Source organism: Aulonocara sp. 'chitande type north' Nkhata Bay, linkage group LG8 (assembly GCF_057382095.1).
Source record: "Aulonocara sp. 'chitande type north' Nkhata Bay isolate Kocher_YH1m ecotype deep benthic linkage group LG8, A_spYH_male_GT1.1, whole genome shotgun sequence".
NCBI lineage: Eukaryota > Metazoa > Chordata > Actinopteri > Cichliformes > Cichlidae > Aulonocara > Aulonocara sp. 'chitande type north' Nkhata Bay.
In genome coordinates, this window is record NC_141351.1 from 22,176,339 (window position 1) to 22,195,715 (window position 19,377).

Consider the following 19,377-nt stretch of genomic DNA (forward strand, 5'->3'; position numbering starts at 1 on the left):
GAAAGCAGAATGTGTTAATTATATCATCCATCCATTTTTGCTCAAGTGTCTATCATACTAGGTTCCCATGGAGCTTATTCCAGCTGACACAGGCAGAGTGGTGTGGTACACCATGGACTGCCAGTCCATCCTAGTACTAACATAGGTTAACACAGGTTATAATTAACCTACCATGCATTTCTTTGGACTGAGTGAACAAGCTGGAGTACCTGCAGAAAACCCACAGAGGTGCAGGAAGAACGTCCAAACTCCTGTTTTTGTCATATGATACAATGGCGACTAACCCCACCAGCTCATTTCTGGACTTCATATTCAAATCGCTTTTTTCAGGTATGAGAAAATAAACATAAATAGTTTTTGTTCACTATGAATGTGACGTTTTATAGAGTTTGACAGAGCAGTCAGAGAGACTGTAGAGAGAGCTTAAGAAAGTCTAGGGGCAAACTCTTTAAACCCCACGGTGCATTTCAATGGCAGGAGGGCAGTGTTTACAGGGACGTCATCTCCTGTTGTCCGTCCCGTCCTTGGCTTTCTCAAAGACCCTGCGGGGAATCCAGAGCTCATAATTAATTGATCCAGTTCTTGTTTGATTCTATTTATAGTTAACCACTTCCACACATCAAGACATCCTTCTTCCCTATGACATGAAACTCTCAACACCCTTGATCAACGCATTATTATCTGGTGGAAGCTTGTCAAGGTCACAGCAGGACAGCTGAGAAATGAATCTCGAGTGCATTGTGTTTTATGAGACCCAGCACTGTCACATCCACAGGAAAACCAAGCGTATGCAGTGGGAGCCTCACAACATGGAGCATGCATATTTCAAAATGTTCAATTTGAGGAGACACGTGCTCCCTCGGTTGCAGAGGGCTTGATGGGCGCACTGCATTTCTGGTCGGGAGGTCATCCATACTTAATGAGGTTGTTGGTTGTTTGGCAGTCATGTGACTTTGTTTTCCTCCAAAGAAAAAGGCAGACATGCTGCCTCTTTGGGATGAGCAAAAACTTATTTTTGAAGTTGTGAGTTAACATAAAATAGGGGAAATTAAACATGCATACAAGATCAGAGGGTCATTGGGTTTCATAGATGTTTCAGACATATTCATTTACATTTCTGCAGCAGTGCGAGAAAACAGGCATGAGACACATAAGTAATCATAAGGTAATCACTGCCCACCACCTGACATCCACAGATCACATTTTCTCGGTTAAATCTGGTCAGCCAATCACGATTTTTAAAAATATGTCTCCTTCAACCTGCTTGAAAAGTGAATGTTTAATTTTCTGATGATAGCAGGTTTAAAAGATCTCTAAATAGTAAATACTGTCAAATCTAAAATCAGGTTACAGTAAATTTCAAAAGGAAAACTTTATCATACGTCTAGATCAGACCTAGCTACTGTTTAAAAATTAAACAAACATATTTAAGTTTAGTTTTGATACAAAATTGATACGAATTGTTTTGAGGTTGTGAAAATGTTAAATAGACACATAATGTTCCCACCAGGTAACACAAATATTAGCTCGTGTCTTATGCAACGAGACATAAAAACTGTTTTGTGTGTGTTTCATTCTGTGTATAAAAGGCTGTAAAAACACAAAATATTTCAGAATATATTACAGAAAATTTCAAATCTGTTGGTTCTAGGAGTCAGAGGTGCTAAGGAGGATGAGTGCACTTTCATAAGAGATGTGTTTTTCTACACATTTTTCACAACTGAAAATACTTTTTTTTACTTTACATCAAATCTTAACATTATATCTTTGAGTCTTGCATCCTCTAAATATATTCAGTTATTAAAAATCTTAATTCACGTTAATTAGCGGTACTTCTAAAATAATAAAAACAAATAAAATGTTCAAAATAACAATAAAATATGTTAAAAGTAAGATTTCTCATTCTGCAGAAATGTGGTTTCTGTCATCAAAAAAAAAACATACATTAAAGGTAACAACATTCATTAACTAAATAAGCTTCAAATGAGTGTTATTCTAAATTGTTACATTTACATGTGAGCAGCACTTTTCTGTTGTAGTTGGTTGAGGCGGAAGTAGTTTTAATTTACTGCCCTCGGTAAATCTCAGTGGCCAGTTTTGAGATGGTAGGGGAAGAAATGGAATTTATGTAAATAAATATTACAAATAAAAATATTGCAAAGTTAAATGATTGTTTTTAATTCAATTAAACAATCTTAAAAGGGTTAGAGTGGTTAAATAACTATAACAAACTAACTTGGACAAGTAACTAATATCAATATAGTAATTTTATGACTTGGTTGAACAATAAAGGTTCAAACTGTAAGAATATATCTTTATCAGATTTAATCAGTGATTCAGTATGATAACTTTCACCCTGTGAGACATGACTCCTCTGACTTTATGAGCATATACAGTGCAGTACAGTGTAGTAAATCCCAAAATAAGACAAACCCTGATATTCATTGACTGGAACTACAAGGTATTGAATTCCCAACATGAAACAAAAGGATCAAATAAATGTTGACACTATAAATAAACAGCTCCGATATTTTTACTTCACACTGCGTATGTTTAACATGGCAGATATCTACATCCTTTACTTCCTCTGCTAACAAATATTTTTTATAATTTGCGTTCACGCGTCCATACAAAGTGACAAATGTTAGCTTGGATTAAGTGTTAACTGTCAGACAAATTTAACACCTTTTCAAGGAGAGCGATGAGAAGAAAGAAGTCGCTACATTTCTATGACACTGTAAATCAGCGTAAATAAGGGAATGAACAGAGAAGAGAAAACCTCTTGACAAAAAGAGAGAAAGACCAATAATCTCCGCCTTGAGGTTTTTCTATTTATAGAGGCAGAACGTCTCTTCATATTAAGGTCAATGGCAGCTATTTGCTGCCCTCTACTGTAGAAATACAGACTGGCTTTTTTCAGGTGTACTTACTGTAGCATATTTGTTTTTGCTTTGTGTTTTTTAACTGCAGAATTCTTTATACGTATTTTGTTATTTGGTACACTGTGCACATAATATATGGCCCAGATTTTAACTGCATAGCCCAGAACATAATAACATTTTTTTTTTGCATAAACTCTGGGTCACACATTCACATTTGCCCCATGCACTGGTCTCTTTGGCCTCAAATGGAGTGTAAAAAGAATATGAAAATAGCAAGATGAGCCAAAGCATCCTGAGACAAACATTTTAGAATAGATTCATTATTATCATCAAGCCCTTAAAAGTAAAGCAATACTTGAGAGCCACAGCTTTCAGACTGGGAACCATGGTGGTGTGCTGTCCCATTCCCTATGACAGCTGGGACAGGCTCCCTGCAATACAGAACTGGATAAGTGGAAAGTTTTTCAGACTTCAGGAAAAGTTATTATAGTTAACTAAAACTAAAACTAAACACTAAAAATAGGTCAAAAAAGATTTTAGTTAACTAAAAGAAAAACTAGACCTAGAAACTAGAAAACTAACTGCAATAAAAAATGTAGAGGAATTACCCTCACTGTAGTTTTAGGCTTATAAAAATACTTTTTAAAAAAGAAAGCACTGTTTTTATTGTAACACTTGCACTGATTTTCCTAAACCTCTGCCTGTTGCCTGACATTTGTCCTCCTTACAATAATTAAAAAGCCATTTACTGCGTCTGTCATCTTAAACGAGTTAGTCCCGATACGGCTTTGTTTTTGCTTTAAGGTAACTGACCTTTTAAAATAATGCTTATTTTCATATAGTTTTGTTCATCTTAAGTTCCTCTTATTTTTTGTAGCATAACAACACAGAAGGCCTTTATGCAAATTTATGCTAAAACACATACAGGTAATTGTGATAAATGTCACGACTGGGGGGGGCACGTCTGCATGAACATCGGGTAGTAGTCATCATTAAAAAGAAGCACGTGATCAACATACTGGATTTTACTGATGTAGTACTAGGATATGAGCAACAAAGAACAAGTCGTTCAACTATTTCTATCAAAAAAATACAATGTTTGGACGAAACATTTACCTCCCAGGTATAACTTTAATCATGATTTCAACTCATGTTTAAAGAAGACTTTAAATCTATTCAACATAAATGGGTGGGATGCCATTGCATATCTGCTTAACACCAAATAAAAAGCTTATTTTGCCCCTAAAATGAGGATTTATATTGTTATGACTTAAATCATTTGATTGCTTTCATATAATGTGTGACACCCTGCTAATTTACTGCCTCGTAATACCTCACTGTTACTTTCGCTTACTGAATGTTTAAACAGCCCCCGGTGTTGTTTAACAGGGTGAGCACTGTACAGCGTCAGTATCAGCTTACAATGGGGGAAATGAAGACCATAGATTTAATTTTTGATTTGATGCATAGGTTTACTATCAGGTAGAGTTGACAGAAAGTACAAAGAAGTACTGTTTCAAGCTGCAGAGTTTAGGACAATCATTCAGATTGAATAACCTGATGCACTGCACAGCTTTCAGGAGGTGCATTGCAAGAGTTACTACTCTCAGGCATTTTCTACAAACCCTTGTACCTGCAAAGACAAAGTACAGAATATAGCACAAAATATCACATCTATGCACAATTCTGAAAGTGTTTCCTGCTTTTATTAAGTACAATTTTCAAAAAAAAAAAAAAAAAAGTACAATTTTCATTTTTCCTTTTGTGCAAACTCTATTGTACTGTAAGGACTAACTAGTCATGATGTTAAGCAACCTAAAAGTCTGAACTAAACTCCTGCAAACACGTCATGGAGGAGGCATGTCAGTACATTGTAGTCACTGAAAAAGGTGTCCTAAATACAGCCTTTCTCTTTTTGATGAGCAGTAATCCATCTGATGCTTACATCTGTGTTTAGAGTCAACACTCAACCTTCTTGAGAGCCCTGGATGTGCAAACAAAAGTTAAGCACAGCCACAACAAGACAGGAGAGGCTGTCTCACACCATGTTGTGCCTGTTGTACATACTGAAAAGCACACAAAAAATGATGAGCACAATGCTTCGTCTTACCAATTCCTTTACAGATCCAACACATTTTCTGCATTTTAATTAAACGCCAGAAAACGAGGACACGGCAGCACAAATACGCAGTACAACAATGAAGGATTTTGAGATGATGCTTGAAAAACATTGTATTTAGAGTCAAGCGCTCTTACAGAAAATGGCTTTGCAATGTCCTTCAAAAACAAAGCAAGTACACTTTTTTAAAAAAGAAAATCAAACCAGGAACTACAAGCGCAACTTTTCACATTTAATCAACATTCAGTTTATCCGATGTTCTCAAACAGTCTGATAAAAAAAAAGTAAATGCATTGTCATCTTGTGCTGTAGCAAGTCTTACAATGAAGCCCTTTAGAGTAAGAATACATCTGAAAACATGATGAAGGCTCGGGCAGATCAACTATTATGTACACATACGTGAACTCTTTGGTTCTATGATCCATGTTTGATTCATTTATTACTTTTTTCCAATTTAACACACTTAATAAAATGAATGTTTTCATGTTTTGCAGTGACAGCGTGAACCACAAATCTAAGGAAAATATGATTCTGCTACATTTACTACCGCTGCCACTCTAAGTCATTTTAAATATTAGATCTATACTTGCTCTTGCTTCTACTACTGCTAAAGGGCACAATAGTGGTTTAACTATTAATCTATACATTTTTATTTTTTCAATTCATAACAGATTTGAATGGATCCTCGTATCCCAGCACAGAATAGACGTTCCCCTCTGATTGAACATCTGGTATCGTAAAATTGAGTTCAAAAGAAGAAATGTAAAACATAATTTTACCTCGAATGAGAATTAAGATGAACTATTATACAGTTTAGTCACCTTTAAACGAAATCCATGTTTGAGCTCATGTTTCATTCCCTCTCTGCCTGTCCCCAACTAATCAGTACCATTTATCAATTTCAGAGGTCAAATATGAAATGATGCTTCTTCAAACCATAGTCTGTATTCATTTTCCAGCTCTGGCCATCTGCGGTTTTTGCTCCAGGAAAAATTAAACCTGGCAATAATTTTGACAAACATATATGAATTGTGTCTTCTTAAAGACAAATCAGGTCAAGACAACTGTTTGTGTAACTGAATCAAAGCACTGTTGTGCACGTGATACACAGCCCACAGTAACTCAAAGACCCTGAATGCTTACGATGAGGCCTGCTTTGGCCTTTCACTGACAAACGAAATGAAAACGAAGAAACATGGCGGATTTGAAAAGATGCACTTTCACTGTATTTCTCCGAAAATTGCAACCAGTGTTTTTACTGTAATGCAATGACCTCTTTTAGCACATAGGACTAGTAGAAGTGGAGATTTCAATCAGATGACGAGGAAGTACTTGATATTCTTAAAAGATCTGGATCGTACCTACTTTAAAAATCTTATGCAGCTATTTTCTTTAGTGTCTCCTTTTTCTATCCTTTTTCTTTCAGTCCACAAACTGTTCTCATTAGCCTCGTTTCCAGCACCAGCTAATTTCAGAAAACAATCAAACGGGAGACGGAGTAAGCTAAAAACATGATAAAAAAGTGTAATCTAAAGCAGTTCATGAGACAGGTAGTTACAGAAGAGCAACACAAAGAAAAATCAAGAGTGAAAACTAGACTTCAAGTAGCCAGAAGCATCCTCCATTAAAAACCACCTAAGGTGATATTGAATGTAAGCCCTAGGCCACTGTTTGACTACTGCTTGGCTATTTTTTCCCCGAATTCAGGATCAAAACTAGGCTTAACGTAAACGAATACCAGCTCTCTGAGGAGAATTTTGAAATACATTCCAGAGGGTGATTTGGACATTTCTATCCCATATTAACAAGTTTACTTCTACCTAATCAAAATCTTACACTGGAGAATAAAGCACAGCCATAAAAAAGTCAGTAAAATTTATGTTATGGAACCTGCTAACAATCCTCACCTGCAACTCCACCCAATGTAATGCAAGAGAAATGAAGCACACCACATCCTAAATTCATTTTTCAAACCTTTGAAAAGTCCTTTTTGTACCAAATATCTGGCCTAGATCCAGATCAGGATGCTTTATGAAGAAAGCATTAAAGAAAAATGGCAGCTACAGCTGGCAGACAAAGTGATTAATCCCGCTTTGCAAGGGTTTATTTTTCTATCTTTGTCCTGAGTGCTTTATTGTTGCATTGTTTTCATCATTCTGGAGGATTTTTAATTCTTAGGTAAATGAAAGCATCCGTGCTACAGTGCATCAGACTGCACAAAGCGTACCTAATAAACATAGAACTCAGTATGCAATCTGCTGACTGGTCTGAGCTGCAGACACAGCTGACTCATGCTCAACATACCAGATCCTGAGTACTTTTACAGAGCAGGAACAAACATGTGTGAACATATTTTGCCCATCTCCAGAGCCAGACTGCAGGACCTTTGGATAAGTCAGATCAGTCGAGTGCTTTTGCACACAGACTGGAGGTTTGCAGCGCACAAACCAGGACAAGAGGTGTCCAAATAAGGAAATGGTCAGATAAAAATAAAGGCTGCTTAACTTCCCAATCTTGGCCCTGAGCAGAACAGCGAGGGCTAAATATAAAATCTCGTGGTTTCTTGTGTCTCGCTTCCGCTGCACTTCACAGGTCCCCTACCATTTCATTAAACTATTGTTGCTCTCCTCTAAGCTCAGAAACCTCAAGGAAGACGAAGCTACACGCGAGAGTGAAGCTGAATAAATACAGCAGCGTATCATTACATACAAAATAACTTTGATTACTGCCTCAGTGTGCCAGTAGTGTAAAATGGCACACCACATTTGTACAACTACATTGTCCTGTTCCCCCGGCACTTGTCACATTTGAGAACGTCTACAGAAATGTACACAATACTTTGAGAAATCCTTTTAAAATGTCTCTGGAAAAATCACGAGGCTCAAAGAAGATTTTCCACAAATAATCACAACTGAACACTTTCCCTTTGTGCTCTCTAGTGTTTTGTGTCTCCGTCCTGGGGTTTGGTACCATGGCAGTATGCTCAATAGGCTTTATTTAGAGTGCTGCTCTGCAGAGTGAGGCGCCAAACGACCACAGATCCCAATGTTTCTGCAGCCAAATCAGAAGCTTGATACTCTGTGTGCTCTCAGCAGTCCACAGGGACACAGGAAGGAGGAGTCCTCTTCTGCTGTGTCAGTACTTATTAATCCCAAAGATCCTCACACCGTGCAGCTGGGGCAGCTTGGGAATGAGTACCGTGAGCAAGGAGACAGTGTTGACAACAAAATGGGCCCGATCGTATTTGGTGTAGAAGCTGGTTAATATATACCTGAATCAAGAATAGGCACAAAAAAGGAGAAGATTACAATGAGCAAAGGACATAAAGCTTATGTCTAGATTTCTCTCTGCTGGTGTGAAAGCAAGGCAGTCTGTTAAAAGCCTGAAGAAAACCACAATGTCTTTATAAAATGTCACTCTATGTATAAAAAAACCTTTCACTTAGTTTTATTCTGCCAATCACACCCAGATGTTTCCTAACTCCCAAAAGCTGTGCCAGCAGTTGTCCTGTGAGACCATTTTAATGTGCCAAACAACAGAATTACAACACTGGTAATGAGCAAATGAGTTGATATGAGAATCTGTAAGCCTAAATCTACATTAGGCTTCCAAGCACCAACAAGCTAAAAAGTCCATCTAATTTAATCCCAGCATGCATGTTAGGCTAACTGATGATTCCAATTTTGACGAGGATGAGAAGCAGATAAAACACTTAAAGTGGTTTATGAATATGAGATGATTTATCTGAAGTTCGCGAGCAGGACCACATAAACATTCCCTTTTGAGTCTTATCTACAGATGCCCACTTGTCCCACACAGCAGTTGTTCTCCTTGCTCTCCCTCCCCTCTTCCTCTGTCTGTCATCCTCTCTCAGAGGTTTCAGGGGACTTAACTGGCTCAGGAGCCACTGCCCATCCTCAAGAGGCCTCAAGAGGCCTTCCACACACTGCAGTCTCTGGTCAAGCTCTGTCTCGTTATCAATAAACGGTTTTTTCATTTGCATTTGGGGTGGTTAGAATGGTCTAAAGATCTAAGGCTAGATTTCATGTATAACACAATATATTTGTTCATAAATAGTAAATATTCTATTACCTATTCAATATTTCTACATTCAGTGATGACACCTAATCAACATATCTATAAAGCTTCCGTTTATCACAGAAATTTTTCAACTTACAACAATCTGAAAAATTATTTGTAGAATTGAACCTTCGGCCACAATTCAACCCGGCCTGCGACATCATAAAAAGTAAAAGTAGTGGGGCATATGAGGAAGATGTAAGCTAGTTTTTTATTGTAACCTCAGAGGAAACCAAAGTAAAATATGAGAAGTAAAAACAAACGGCGGCTTATAGAGTTTACCAGAATTCAGCAATGTGTGCATCTGATTTCACAGTTCTTCATCATGTGGTCCTACACTTGTTTTATTGATTATTTATCATTTTTATTATGGCCCCCTGAAAAAAACAAAAGAACCACATACATACCACATCCATGTATATAAACTCGGCTTGTGTGCTGGCTGTATGTTTGCAGAGTTGTGTTAATCCTGGTGAGATGGTGGAATAAATAAAACTATGCTGATTTAATATGAGTCGCACTTTTAGGTGTGGCAGTAAGGGATTTTTGTTAAGTGAGAATGATGAATTGCATTTCCTGCTCTCAGCGGAACAGGTAAGGACATGTACAAAAACACTCCCAGAAGATTTCAGCAGATGTGTAGCCATTACATCTGGAGTCTAAAGACTGACCGCTCACTTCTTCCTGCTGGCAGTGGTTGCAAAACAAAATGACAAAGAGCCCATTTAAATAAGTGCAAAAACAAAGTCCACACCTGCAAAAGCGCTATCGCTACAATGTTCGTGCTGAGCTGGCAAATAAACCCTGGGGAAGCAGAGTGCTTCCTGTAAACTGAACTGTGGTGGTTAATAAGGACAGAAAAAGGCCAAGAAAGCAGCAAGCGGCACTTCTGCAACCACTGTGCCCCTTCTCAATTTGCAGGCTTGGCTAATAAGGGAGCAGCGTGTATGCTAATCAATCCACACTCACACCAAAGGAAAATAAGCGCTGAATTTTATAATGCAGCATATATTTTTCCACTGAGGTATAAGTGTGTGCAAGTTCACTCTGAATAAAAGGTACTGGCATTATGATTAAGCCACAAACACACAGGTTCATTCAAAGAGAGCTGCTTTTGCTTTAGGCCTGTCACACACAAAAGTGCTGATGGATGACACGGTAGTGAGACGTGTCCTTGTCAGAGAACTGATGACCTACTCTGGTTGTCATTTCCTGTCTACACTCTCCTTAGACCTAACATACTTGCTTAAGGTATTGTCCCATTATATTGTCCTCTATGGTTTTCTGCGGTCCTCAAAAAGCCGCATTAAACAGAAAAGCAGAGGAATGCAACTTACAGGACAATAGGTGTGATGGTGAGGAACTTCCGTGAAGCCGTAAACTGCACACCGTAGTCCATCTGCTCCCAGTGTGTAAGGAGGCGAGCTTTGCCTTGATCAGGGGTCTCGAAAGGTGTCCCTTTGACTGTATGAAGAAGCAGGTACATGCACTACAGAGAAGGGGAAAAACAGAACACTGTTGCCACACATGATTGCCACACTAGTGGATTATTGATATGTGAATACAAGAATAAACTTCGTTAAGTACAAAATCTTCCAGGAAGTTAACTTACTAAGGTCTTCCTCTTCTTCTTCTTTTAAAATAAATCTAAATCTACTGTAAAGCTCATAAGTAAAAGTCAGATGTGTTCTCAATAGTAGGAACACTTTTAAGCTGCATGATGAAACAGCCCATGCCTCAACTAGCAAATTCACTTGTGTAACAGGATCACGGTGTGGTTGCGCTCTTCTCAAGAAATGTGGGCCTGTCCAAGTTGGAAAGAAAAAAAAAAAGGAACTATGAAAAAACAACAACAAAAAACAAGAAGCTTGTTAAAGAATCACCTCATTAACCAAAGGCATGTCTAAGAGCAGTGAAGCAGCAAGCAGTTGTGTCTCTGACTCAGCTCTCAACTTACTCCCATTCACCACATCCTAAACCTCTTTACTGTGCTGCACGTGCCCTCGACTTGATTTGACCTGACTTGACCTAGTCAATAAAGGTTAAGGCAAACTGTGGCAGTGCTGGTCCTTTGAGGGACACCACTACACCACTAACCAGATTATGGATGAGGTTGGTGAGGGTCCAGACCACGGGCACACTGGCAAAGGGGATGCTCAGCAGGATGATATGAAGGAGGCCGATGCCCAGGATGTAAGACAGCCACATACCCCGGCTGTTCATCACTCGGGTGTTGGGGTTAACCTCACTGTGTGCTGTTCCCACGTTCATGATGGCGGCGGTAAGACTGTGTAACTGTCTCCTGAAACAAAAACCAAAGATGTTACCTTCTGACCATCTACAACCTCTAATGGTAAGCAGTCATATTTAAAGGGTTATACAGACACCTGTAGTGAACTCAACTAAAAGAAAATGAATCATGTAGCTTAAATGAATGAAACTGAATGAAACTGCATAAAGGAAAAGAATTACTTCTATGTATTACTATGTATTGCAATAAAGCAACAGTAGGTTATATGATGGCTTTAACCTGACATCTGCAAGCCAATCAGATGCCTTTGCCGTGGTATAAATAAAGAAAACATTAAAATATGATCAAATGAGATTTACACATTTTAAGAAGTAGCCTTGTGCGTGAATAAAGCTGGTGTCTACTGGTTCAGTAGCAACTGATTGACTAGAGTAAACAATGTCGCAAGCGCTGATCAGCATGCTCTTTTGCAAGTTGTCTGGAAACATCACTGGAGACAATTGATCCTTAAAAAGATCTTGAAGTGAAGCATGGAAGCAAAAACAGCAAAAAACAAGAAAAGTTCAAATGCGTTGGGTTAATTAATGAAATCATTGTGCTTACTGCAGAGAAAAATGGCTTCAACTCCGACCTTTACGGGCACTACTCCGTTATCACAGTTTTTCCGTTATCGATGGCTTCAGTTATGTAACTAATACTATCCCTGCGCGGCTGATGAGTCTGCGGGGCTTCCATTAGTCGCCCGGTTCCCCTCCTTCAGTTCCGAACGTGTCTCTAAGCCCTACGGTCCACTCGTGAACACGCAATCCATCGAGACGCGTCCACTTTTCTTTCGTCTTCTTTTAGCCAACAGCTGGTGACAACACAGCACGGTCCACGGTGTTACGTCATCGTCGCTCTCTCTCGGCACACGTTTCGGCGGAGTTTTTTTGCTCCTCGCAATTTTCTGTGATAAGTCATGTTCGAGTCACGTGAGCTGATCTGGCCAATCACAGCGGAGTGCGCTGAAAACACGTAGCTACGTCTCCCTGACGTCAGGGCAGAGGAGGAGCTCAGGGAAAAGTGATTGACACTTATAAGCTACGTTTAATAACAGGAATCCTGATTTTTAAAACGAGGAGATATGGTTTATGCAATTAAATTGCTTATATTTTTATTTTTAAACAAACAAAAATAACTATCTAAATAAATAAATAAATAAAAACGTTGTGGTTCCGATCACAAAAAACTAAAAAATATATGTAAAATAATTTTATTATTGTATTATTAATAAAATAATTGCCTTACAGTTAAGTATATGATACTAAATCCATTTATAGCAGCACCTTTACGTTCGTGCTGAATTGACCTGGAATTTAGCACATTAGGGACAAATAATATGGCATTTTAGTCAAATGCTATTTTCCAAGTTCCCTGAGTAAATTTAGGCAAATTCAATAAACATAAAATATTTGTTTCATCATCTTCTAACACACCTTCTATCAATAAATGTAAAAAGTTAAGTTAATGTTCTGTCTGGTAATAATCATTGGCTTTCAGTTGCAACACAACCTTAGATTGGCCATTGGCTCCATAATTTAGTTGTTTCCACATTCCCCTAACAAGGTAGTATGCCTAGTTTGAGCCAGTGACAAGATAAAAATCCCCTAGGGGTTGAGGCGGGAAGGTCATCTGCAGTAAAAATCTGTCAATCTGGCACCATATTTGATGTGTCGTGCAGTGGCATCCCCTTGTGAATAAGCTAAAAGGAGCCAGCTAGCTTTGAGATTTGCATTTCACTTCTTGTTTTTAGCCCCAGGAGCTTTGTGAGACTGACATGCACTGTTTCGCTTCATGTCGCTATTCACCACCATGTGAAATATCAAAATTACAATAACAAAGGCAAAAAATTCCACCAGTGTCATCCTGTTATAAGTAGCTTCATAGTCTTTATTGTTGCTGCATTTGCTTGTCTTTAAGGTATTTTCCATCATATTCCACTGAAATCTGCAACGCTTTAGACTTGGTGACTTCCCCTGTTTGTTTTCCCCTGTTTGGCATACTGTAGCCAAGGCAGCAAGAGAGTGTGACGATAACATGCACATGATTCATGATGATGGTCTTTGTTCATAACCACTGGATAGCAGTGCCTTTGAAAACTAGACTAAATCAAAATGTTACACACTGTCACAGTTACAGGATGTCGTGACAAAGGACAAAAAATATTGCAGGGACCTGGTCACCATACTTTCCCCCTCGGGATTAATAAAGTATTCTGATTCTGATGTCAGCAGGCTCTAGCCGCCCACAGCCCTAAGTTGGAGAAGCTGCTGAAGGGCTGTTTTTTTATAGTGCGCATGCGCCAACCAGCGTGCAGCCTGTTACAGTCGCTCCTGCTTTTTCTCTTAGTTTAGCTCTTTTTTCTTACGTATTCTTTTTTTTTCTGACTTGTATTTTCACTATTCTTAGTTAGCGTATTGTCTGTCTTGTTAATGTTAGTTTATGTTGGTTTATAATGGAGCACTGTAACAAAAAAATAATTTCCCCCAGGGATCAATAAAGTATTCTGATTCTGATTCTGATTTTTTTTTGGTTTTTTTTTAGAAAAACAAACATTTTATAAATATATGATGGAACAGAGAGATTAAAACACAAAATTATCTAGAGATCATCCTGCAATGGACTCCAGCTGCTACAGAAATTGGTCTTTAGACAATTCTTGAAATATATTTGTACATCACAAGTTACCAATGAATCCATACATTCATCCTCTGCTGCTTATTAGTTACATTTCATCTCTGGCTCTCTTCCACAGCGTTTCTTTGTCCTGTCTTCCTCCCCTCACTCCCAGCTGGTCACAACAGATGGCTGCTCCTCCCTAAGCCTGGTTCTGCTGGAGTTTTCTTCCTGTTAAAAGGGAGTTTTTCCTTTCCCCTGTCGCCAAAGCATTTCCCCAAAGCAGGTCATCTTAATATTGGGGTTTTCGCTGATTTTTCTGTATTATTGTAGGGTCTTTACCTTACAATATAAAGAATCTCGAGGTAAATGTTGGTATGATTTGGTGCTAGATAAATAAAACTGAATTAAAGTGAATATTCTGATAAAATCCCAATGACAGTGAGTCTCCACAGACACTACATTAGGTTTCAACAGGCTAGCATTTTGCCACAGTAACACACAAAGAGTCAAAAACAGTCTCAGCCACGCTCTCACAGCTGGTATAAATTCCAAAATTGTGGGCATCAAAATCTTTATACACACACATAAAAGAAAGCTCTCGATTCTTCATGTAGCCAAGATGAGAGGAGACCTTGCTAGAGGCAACAGTAAATGTCTAACGTGGATCATACTGTGGTTTCAAAATCAAAAGATCAACAGTGTCATATTCTAGATCCCAAGATAAACCCATATACTAACTTTGGCCCACAGTAGCCTGAAGCAAAGGGGGTCATCAGTCCTCTGCTTGTATGAAATGTTATGTGACACCTACTGTATCTAAGGGTACCCCTGTGATGAGTGGCATCAAACGGGTTTAGCCATCTGACAGTGGACTGTCTCGTGTGCTCATAGCCTTGGGAGTTATAGTTGTGTCAGATATGTAAACCTAGAGCTCTGCTCAAATGAGAACTATGGATGTCAGTGCTGTGAGATCATCTCTGGCAATGGAACAATGACCAAGTACATGACACTGATAAAATACATATAAGGAGGAGGGAGATAATGAAAGTACTCATGTGGGCACGTATGACACCAAGAGATGAGTATTTCAGTGATTTCACCACGAGTGTAAGATAAGATAAGATAGAACTTTATTAATCCCTCGGGTGGGTTCCTCTGGGAAATTCGATTTCCAAAAAAGCACAGCACCGACAGAAGTTACAGAGTTATACACACACACATATATATAAATACAGAGACAATATAAATAAAATATACGAAGGGGATAAATAGAATAAATAGGAATAAAAATAAAAATACAAGTGAATTGCACATTTCAAGTATTGAGTGTGCAAATGATGGTGTGGGTAAACCTTAATAACAAAATGTAATTAAGAAAAATGGGTTTTGTTATATGTTAAAATGCCATTTTAAATCATTAGCTTTTGGTTTAGTCCAGAGCACCATTTAATAGTTGTCTTACAACTTTGGTTACCACTGATGATGATAGATCAAAGCTTCGGTGTCGTGCGGTTGCATTCATTTCTCCACAGCTATAAATCTAACAGATGTTTAGACACATTCCTCTGTAAACTCCACTTCTCTACTCTTAGGGTTTTGCCTACGGCTCATTTAGCTAAGTCTTTCAGATATAATGCGATTCCATTAATAGGATGCATGCCAGTAACAAGAGCTTTTAATGATGAGATGCATTTCATATTTCCATGTCTCCCTTAAGATGCGGGTCAAGTGTAAATTCTTTGCATGGTTTTAGCCAGGAATATTTTTTTCGAGGCATAAATCTGTATCCAATTATCATCCATAGGTTTACAGACTTACTGTAGCTCCATGCGTGTATTCTGGGAACATTTTAACAAAAAATGGGACAGGGAAAAAAAATCTGTACCCAGGAACTTCACCATATAAATTTGTTGCTGTTACAAAAAATGTAAATCATGTGTTATAGCGCTGTTTAAACAATTAGTTGAATGCTTCTTTGTTTTTCCTACATTGTTTCAAGTCCAAATATTGCTGTGTAATTTGAAAAAAATCAAAGCCTTTTCAAAATTAAACTAGTGTAGCTTCCATTAGTCATAAAATCAGGAATGAAATTTGTAAGCAGTTATATATTCTGTGATGTGGCAAAAAAAATCTAACTCAAAGCATTCTTTAGTATATTGCACCAGATAATGTTATAATATCACAGTTTTAGCTAAATGAGTCAAAGAATACACAGTCAGTTTGGTCCGTTTAAAAAAAGACTCCCAAGTTTAACTTTCACAGTTTGAATTCTGCTTCTACAAGGTTTGAAAAAGTCAGTTTTTTGTACATCTCTTGCTACTGATACCATAAATATTAGCGAGTATTTTGCACCTGTATATTTCACTCATCAGACTGCAATATGCAGATAAACAGCAGCGTCTGATTGTAGAAGACCAGCAGATGTCACCATCAACACACTTTGAACTGGTTGCTGCCATCCTGGAGTCTGGACTGTGAGTGCTTCTACTCTTAAAGACACAACTGTGGAGGCACAGTGATATAATATGAGGTATAATTATTAATTATCATAATTAAGTCCCGCTTTTTTCTGTCATTCTAAGCAGCAAAGAAACTTAGGAGGTAATGAGCCTCTTCTTAGGTGTTTAAAATGAAGTTGTTATATATAATGAACTCAGTGCCTGTCTAAATGCACTCATGTCATAGGACCAAGTTTCCACTTTAGTAAATTAAGTTAACAAGACTATAAGGCTAGGCAATGCAAGTATGAGCTTTACACAACATATAAAGTATAATCTGTACTCATCACTTCTTCGAGAAAATTTGTGGGTTTACATTTTAGTTCATCCAGTATCTTGTATTTCCAGCACTTTCTAGACATCTACTAACTCATGAGTTCAGAATCTCAATGAATTGCAGCCACAAGGAAATTGTTCAAATTTTAAAAAGCTGATAGAGACTGTGAAAAGAGAAAAATAAAATAAAAGAATTATAAAAATCTGGAAGTGCTGCAGAGAAAGGATTTGGGCAAATCAGTGTCGCACCTTTAATTAACGCATCGGAGCAATGCTTTAGAGACGTTACCTGAAAATACAGAAATATCTACCCACAAACACGGATATGTTCTTAAGGTCAGTGGCGTTGGGGGTTTATGGCCTGCGGATGGGCTGCTTGTGACAGGAATGACACTGCCGGGGTAATTTTCTCCAGTAGGAGGGGTGGACTTGTGACCCAGGCAGGCTTGGATGATAGCCTCGCTGGAAAAGGCTGACGCAGGGAGTCCATTATTGCCCCTGGAGGAAGCGGAGGATTAGAACACCAAAGAATTTCAATAAAAGAAGTGTCTGTTTGGGGGTCGGGGAGAGGCAGAAGGATGGTGAAGGTGGTAGGGTGCTGGGGGGGGAGTTCCCCTCATTGTCCCAGCAGTGATTGAGAGCAAGAGGAGGGGAGTGGGACAGCATTGTGTTTGCAGCTTCTCTGAAGAAGGTGGTTATTAGGGGGGATGGCTAAAGAGGGGTGAGGGATGGGGAGGCTGTTGACTCTTCATCTTGTGTGAACAAAGTCTCTGGCACATAGCCCTCTTCTGTCCCTCTGTCCTGGACACCCTTGTCTACGAGTGCCATGAATTCTGTCCCTCTCGCCGGGGACCCCCACCAACTCCAACCTGCACCGCCACACATTGTGGGGCTTAAGTGCCCTTTAATTAGGCCGCCTCAGTGTCCGGCTGAAGACCGCTGAGGGTTTAGGCTCTTCCCTGTGGGACCTTGCTGAGCAGCTCAAACACACCAATAGTGCCCTTCACACAGCCAAGGGATAAGTGTTTGCTGCTCTAATGAAAAAGATTTATTTAAGAGTATGGTTCTCATTGCCCCCGACTTAAAAAGTCCTCACAATGGCCCTGATATTATCTTTAACACTGTTCCATTTCCAGGAAGCATTAGCAAGGTCTGTTAGACGAGGCAATCGCTCCACCACCGAGTGGCACAAAGCTGCCAAAAGACAGACACATCAAGACAGTACACACAGTTTACTTCCTGTACAGACAGAACATACTGCACATTGAGCTCTTATTGAGGTTATCATCATGAGGTATTAATTAATCGGGCCCTTACTTCACAGATGGAGGCCAACGAGAATCTGTTTCCTGGACACTAAATTAAAGTGGAAGGTTTCAATCTCGCACGCATTATAGGTCAGTGTGAACCCACGCGAAATTATGCAAAGGAGCGCTAATTCACATAAATTCTCTCTTCCACGTACACAGCCAAACACATGTGCAGCTTTGTCATTGTGATGGAGCTTATTTCATTATCATAACAGCATAAAGCACGGGATCCAGAGTGCAAAGAGGGAGGTGGGCAAGAGGCATTGGGAATTTGCTGAACTACTCCAACAAAATGAGTAATTTCTGGACACCCCATTGTGTGAAGAGCTTACAGGGTGAGGGCTCTGAAAGGAAGGATACAAACATGGCAGCAAGTAAAATAAAGTGAAAGATGGAAGCAATGAGATGCAGAGAAGAAAAGAAATTTGTGAAGGGAGCAGGGCGGGATTGGGCGTGTTCAGAAACTTTTTCGCTACAGCCCAGTGTGTGTAGTTACCCTCCTAATCCTAGTTTTATTGGCTGCCTGTGTCCAGCCATGCCGGTCGGATTGAGTAGGGAGGCCAAAGAAGTGGGGGTGGAGGGGCTGAACACATGTCCTTCTTTGTGGTAATACGCTGATTAGGCCTGAGAAAGAGCCGGACCTGGTTACGGCCTTTCTCAGGTCACCGTAGAAACCAGCCCGGTAGGGGACCTCTGTGTGTCTCCCCCCTCCTGATGTGGACAGGCACACCGAGGTCTTCCTCTGCAGAAATTTTTCCACAACACCACCACTCAAAATGCCCCGCAATTGTTGTTGAGTCTCCAATGTTTTTGCCTGTAATCGCGTTGCCTTTCTGGGCAGTTTGCGCTGCACTTGTGGCCTCAACCTGGGAAACGTGGTTTCAATGTTGTTCAGATGCAAACCGCAGACTGATTCCTTTGCCTGCACTCATAAATTAGACCGCTGTCACATTCCCATAATCCATCCCTGGCCCTGCACACCGTCTATCGCTCCGGCACAGCAACTGTCATCCAAATCCCAGCGCTGAGCTCGGCACATTTCTGACGATGCCGTAACACATGACATTGTTCATAATCGAAAACAGACCTGCCTCAATGTCAGCACCGCTATGACATACCGCATCTTGACTTGAGGCATTGAAAAGTCATCTTTATTGGTAAAGCATAGAAGACTCCCCACCACAACCAACTGGAGAGCAGGCCTCATACAACTTTCACCAGGCAATCTATCAGTTATTGTCATATTTACCCCCCACAGAACCCCGACGCCCCTCTCAAACAGGGCGGTAGGTTGAGTGCTGCT

At 39.4% G+C, this 19,377-nt stretch overlaps 2 protein-coding genes across 4 annotated transcripts in view; one reads left to right on the forward strand and one right to left on the reverse strand.

The window, feature by feature from the left end:
* wnt3 (wingless-type MMTV integration site family, member 3) overlaps positions 1-19,377 on the forward strand; it is a 74,339-nt gene that overhangs the window by 30,578 nt on the left and 24,384 nt on the right. The window lies entirely within an intron of this gene.
* Positions 4,562-12,282, reverse strand: ormdl3 (ORMDL sphingolipid biosynthesis regulator 3). Of its 2 annotated transcripts, none has more exons than XM_086304290.1 (4): positions 11,964-12,282; positions 11,179-11,383; positions 10,419-10,570; positions 4,562-8,272 (listed from the first exon to the last, which is right to left on the reverse strand). In XM_086304290.1, the coding sequence occupies exons 2-4, from the start codon at positions 11,350-11,352 to the stop codon at positions 8,137-8,139; spliced, it is 462 nt and encodes a 153-aa protein (XP_086160416.1). In that variant the 5' UTR covers positions 11,353-11,383; positions 11,964-12,282; the 3' UTR covers positions 4,562-8,136. The 2 variants fall into 2 exon arrangements, with proteins under 2 accessions (XP_086160416.1, XP_086160415.1); XM_086304289.1 differs by having other exon boundaries at positions 11,936-12,277.

What these genes read in the sequence shown, in the direction of transcription:
- ormdl3 (XM_086304290.1), bottom strand. Translation starts at nt 11,352, where the DNA reads ATGAACGTGGGAACAGCACACAGTGAGGTTAACCCCAACACCCGAGTG. An exon ending in CCAACCTCATCCATAATCTG is followed by an intron (nt 10,571 to 11,178) that starts GTTAGTGGTGTA and finishes CCTTCTCTGTAG; the next exon opens with TGCATGTACCTGCTTCTTCA. An exon ending in ACCATCACACCTATTGTCCT is followed by an intron (nt 8,273 to 10,418) that starts GTAAGTTGCATT and finishes TTCTTGATTCAG; the next exon opens with GTATATATTAACCAGCTTCT.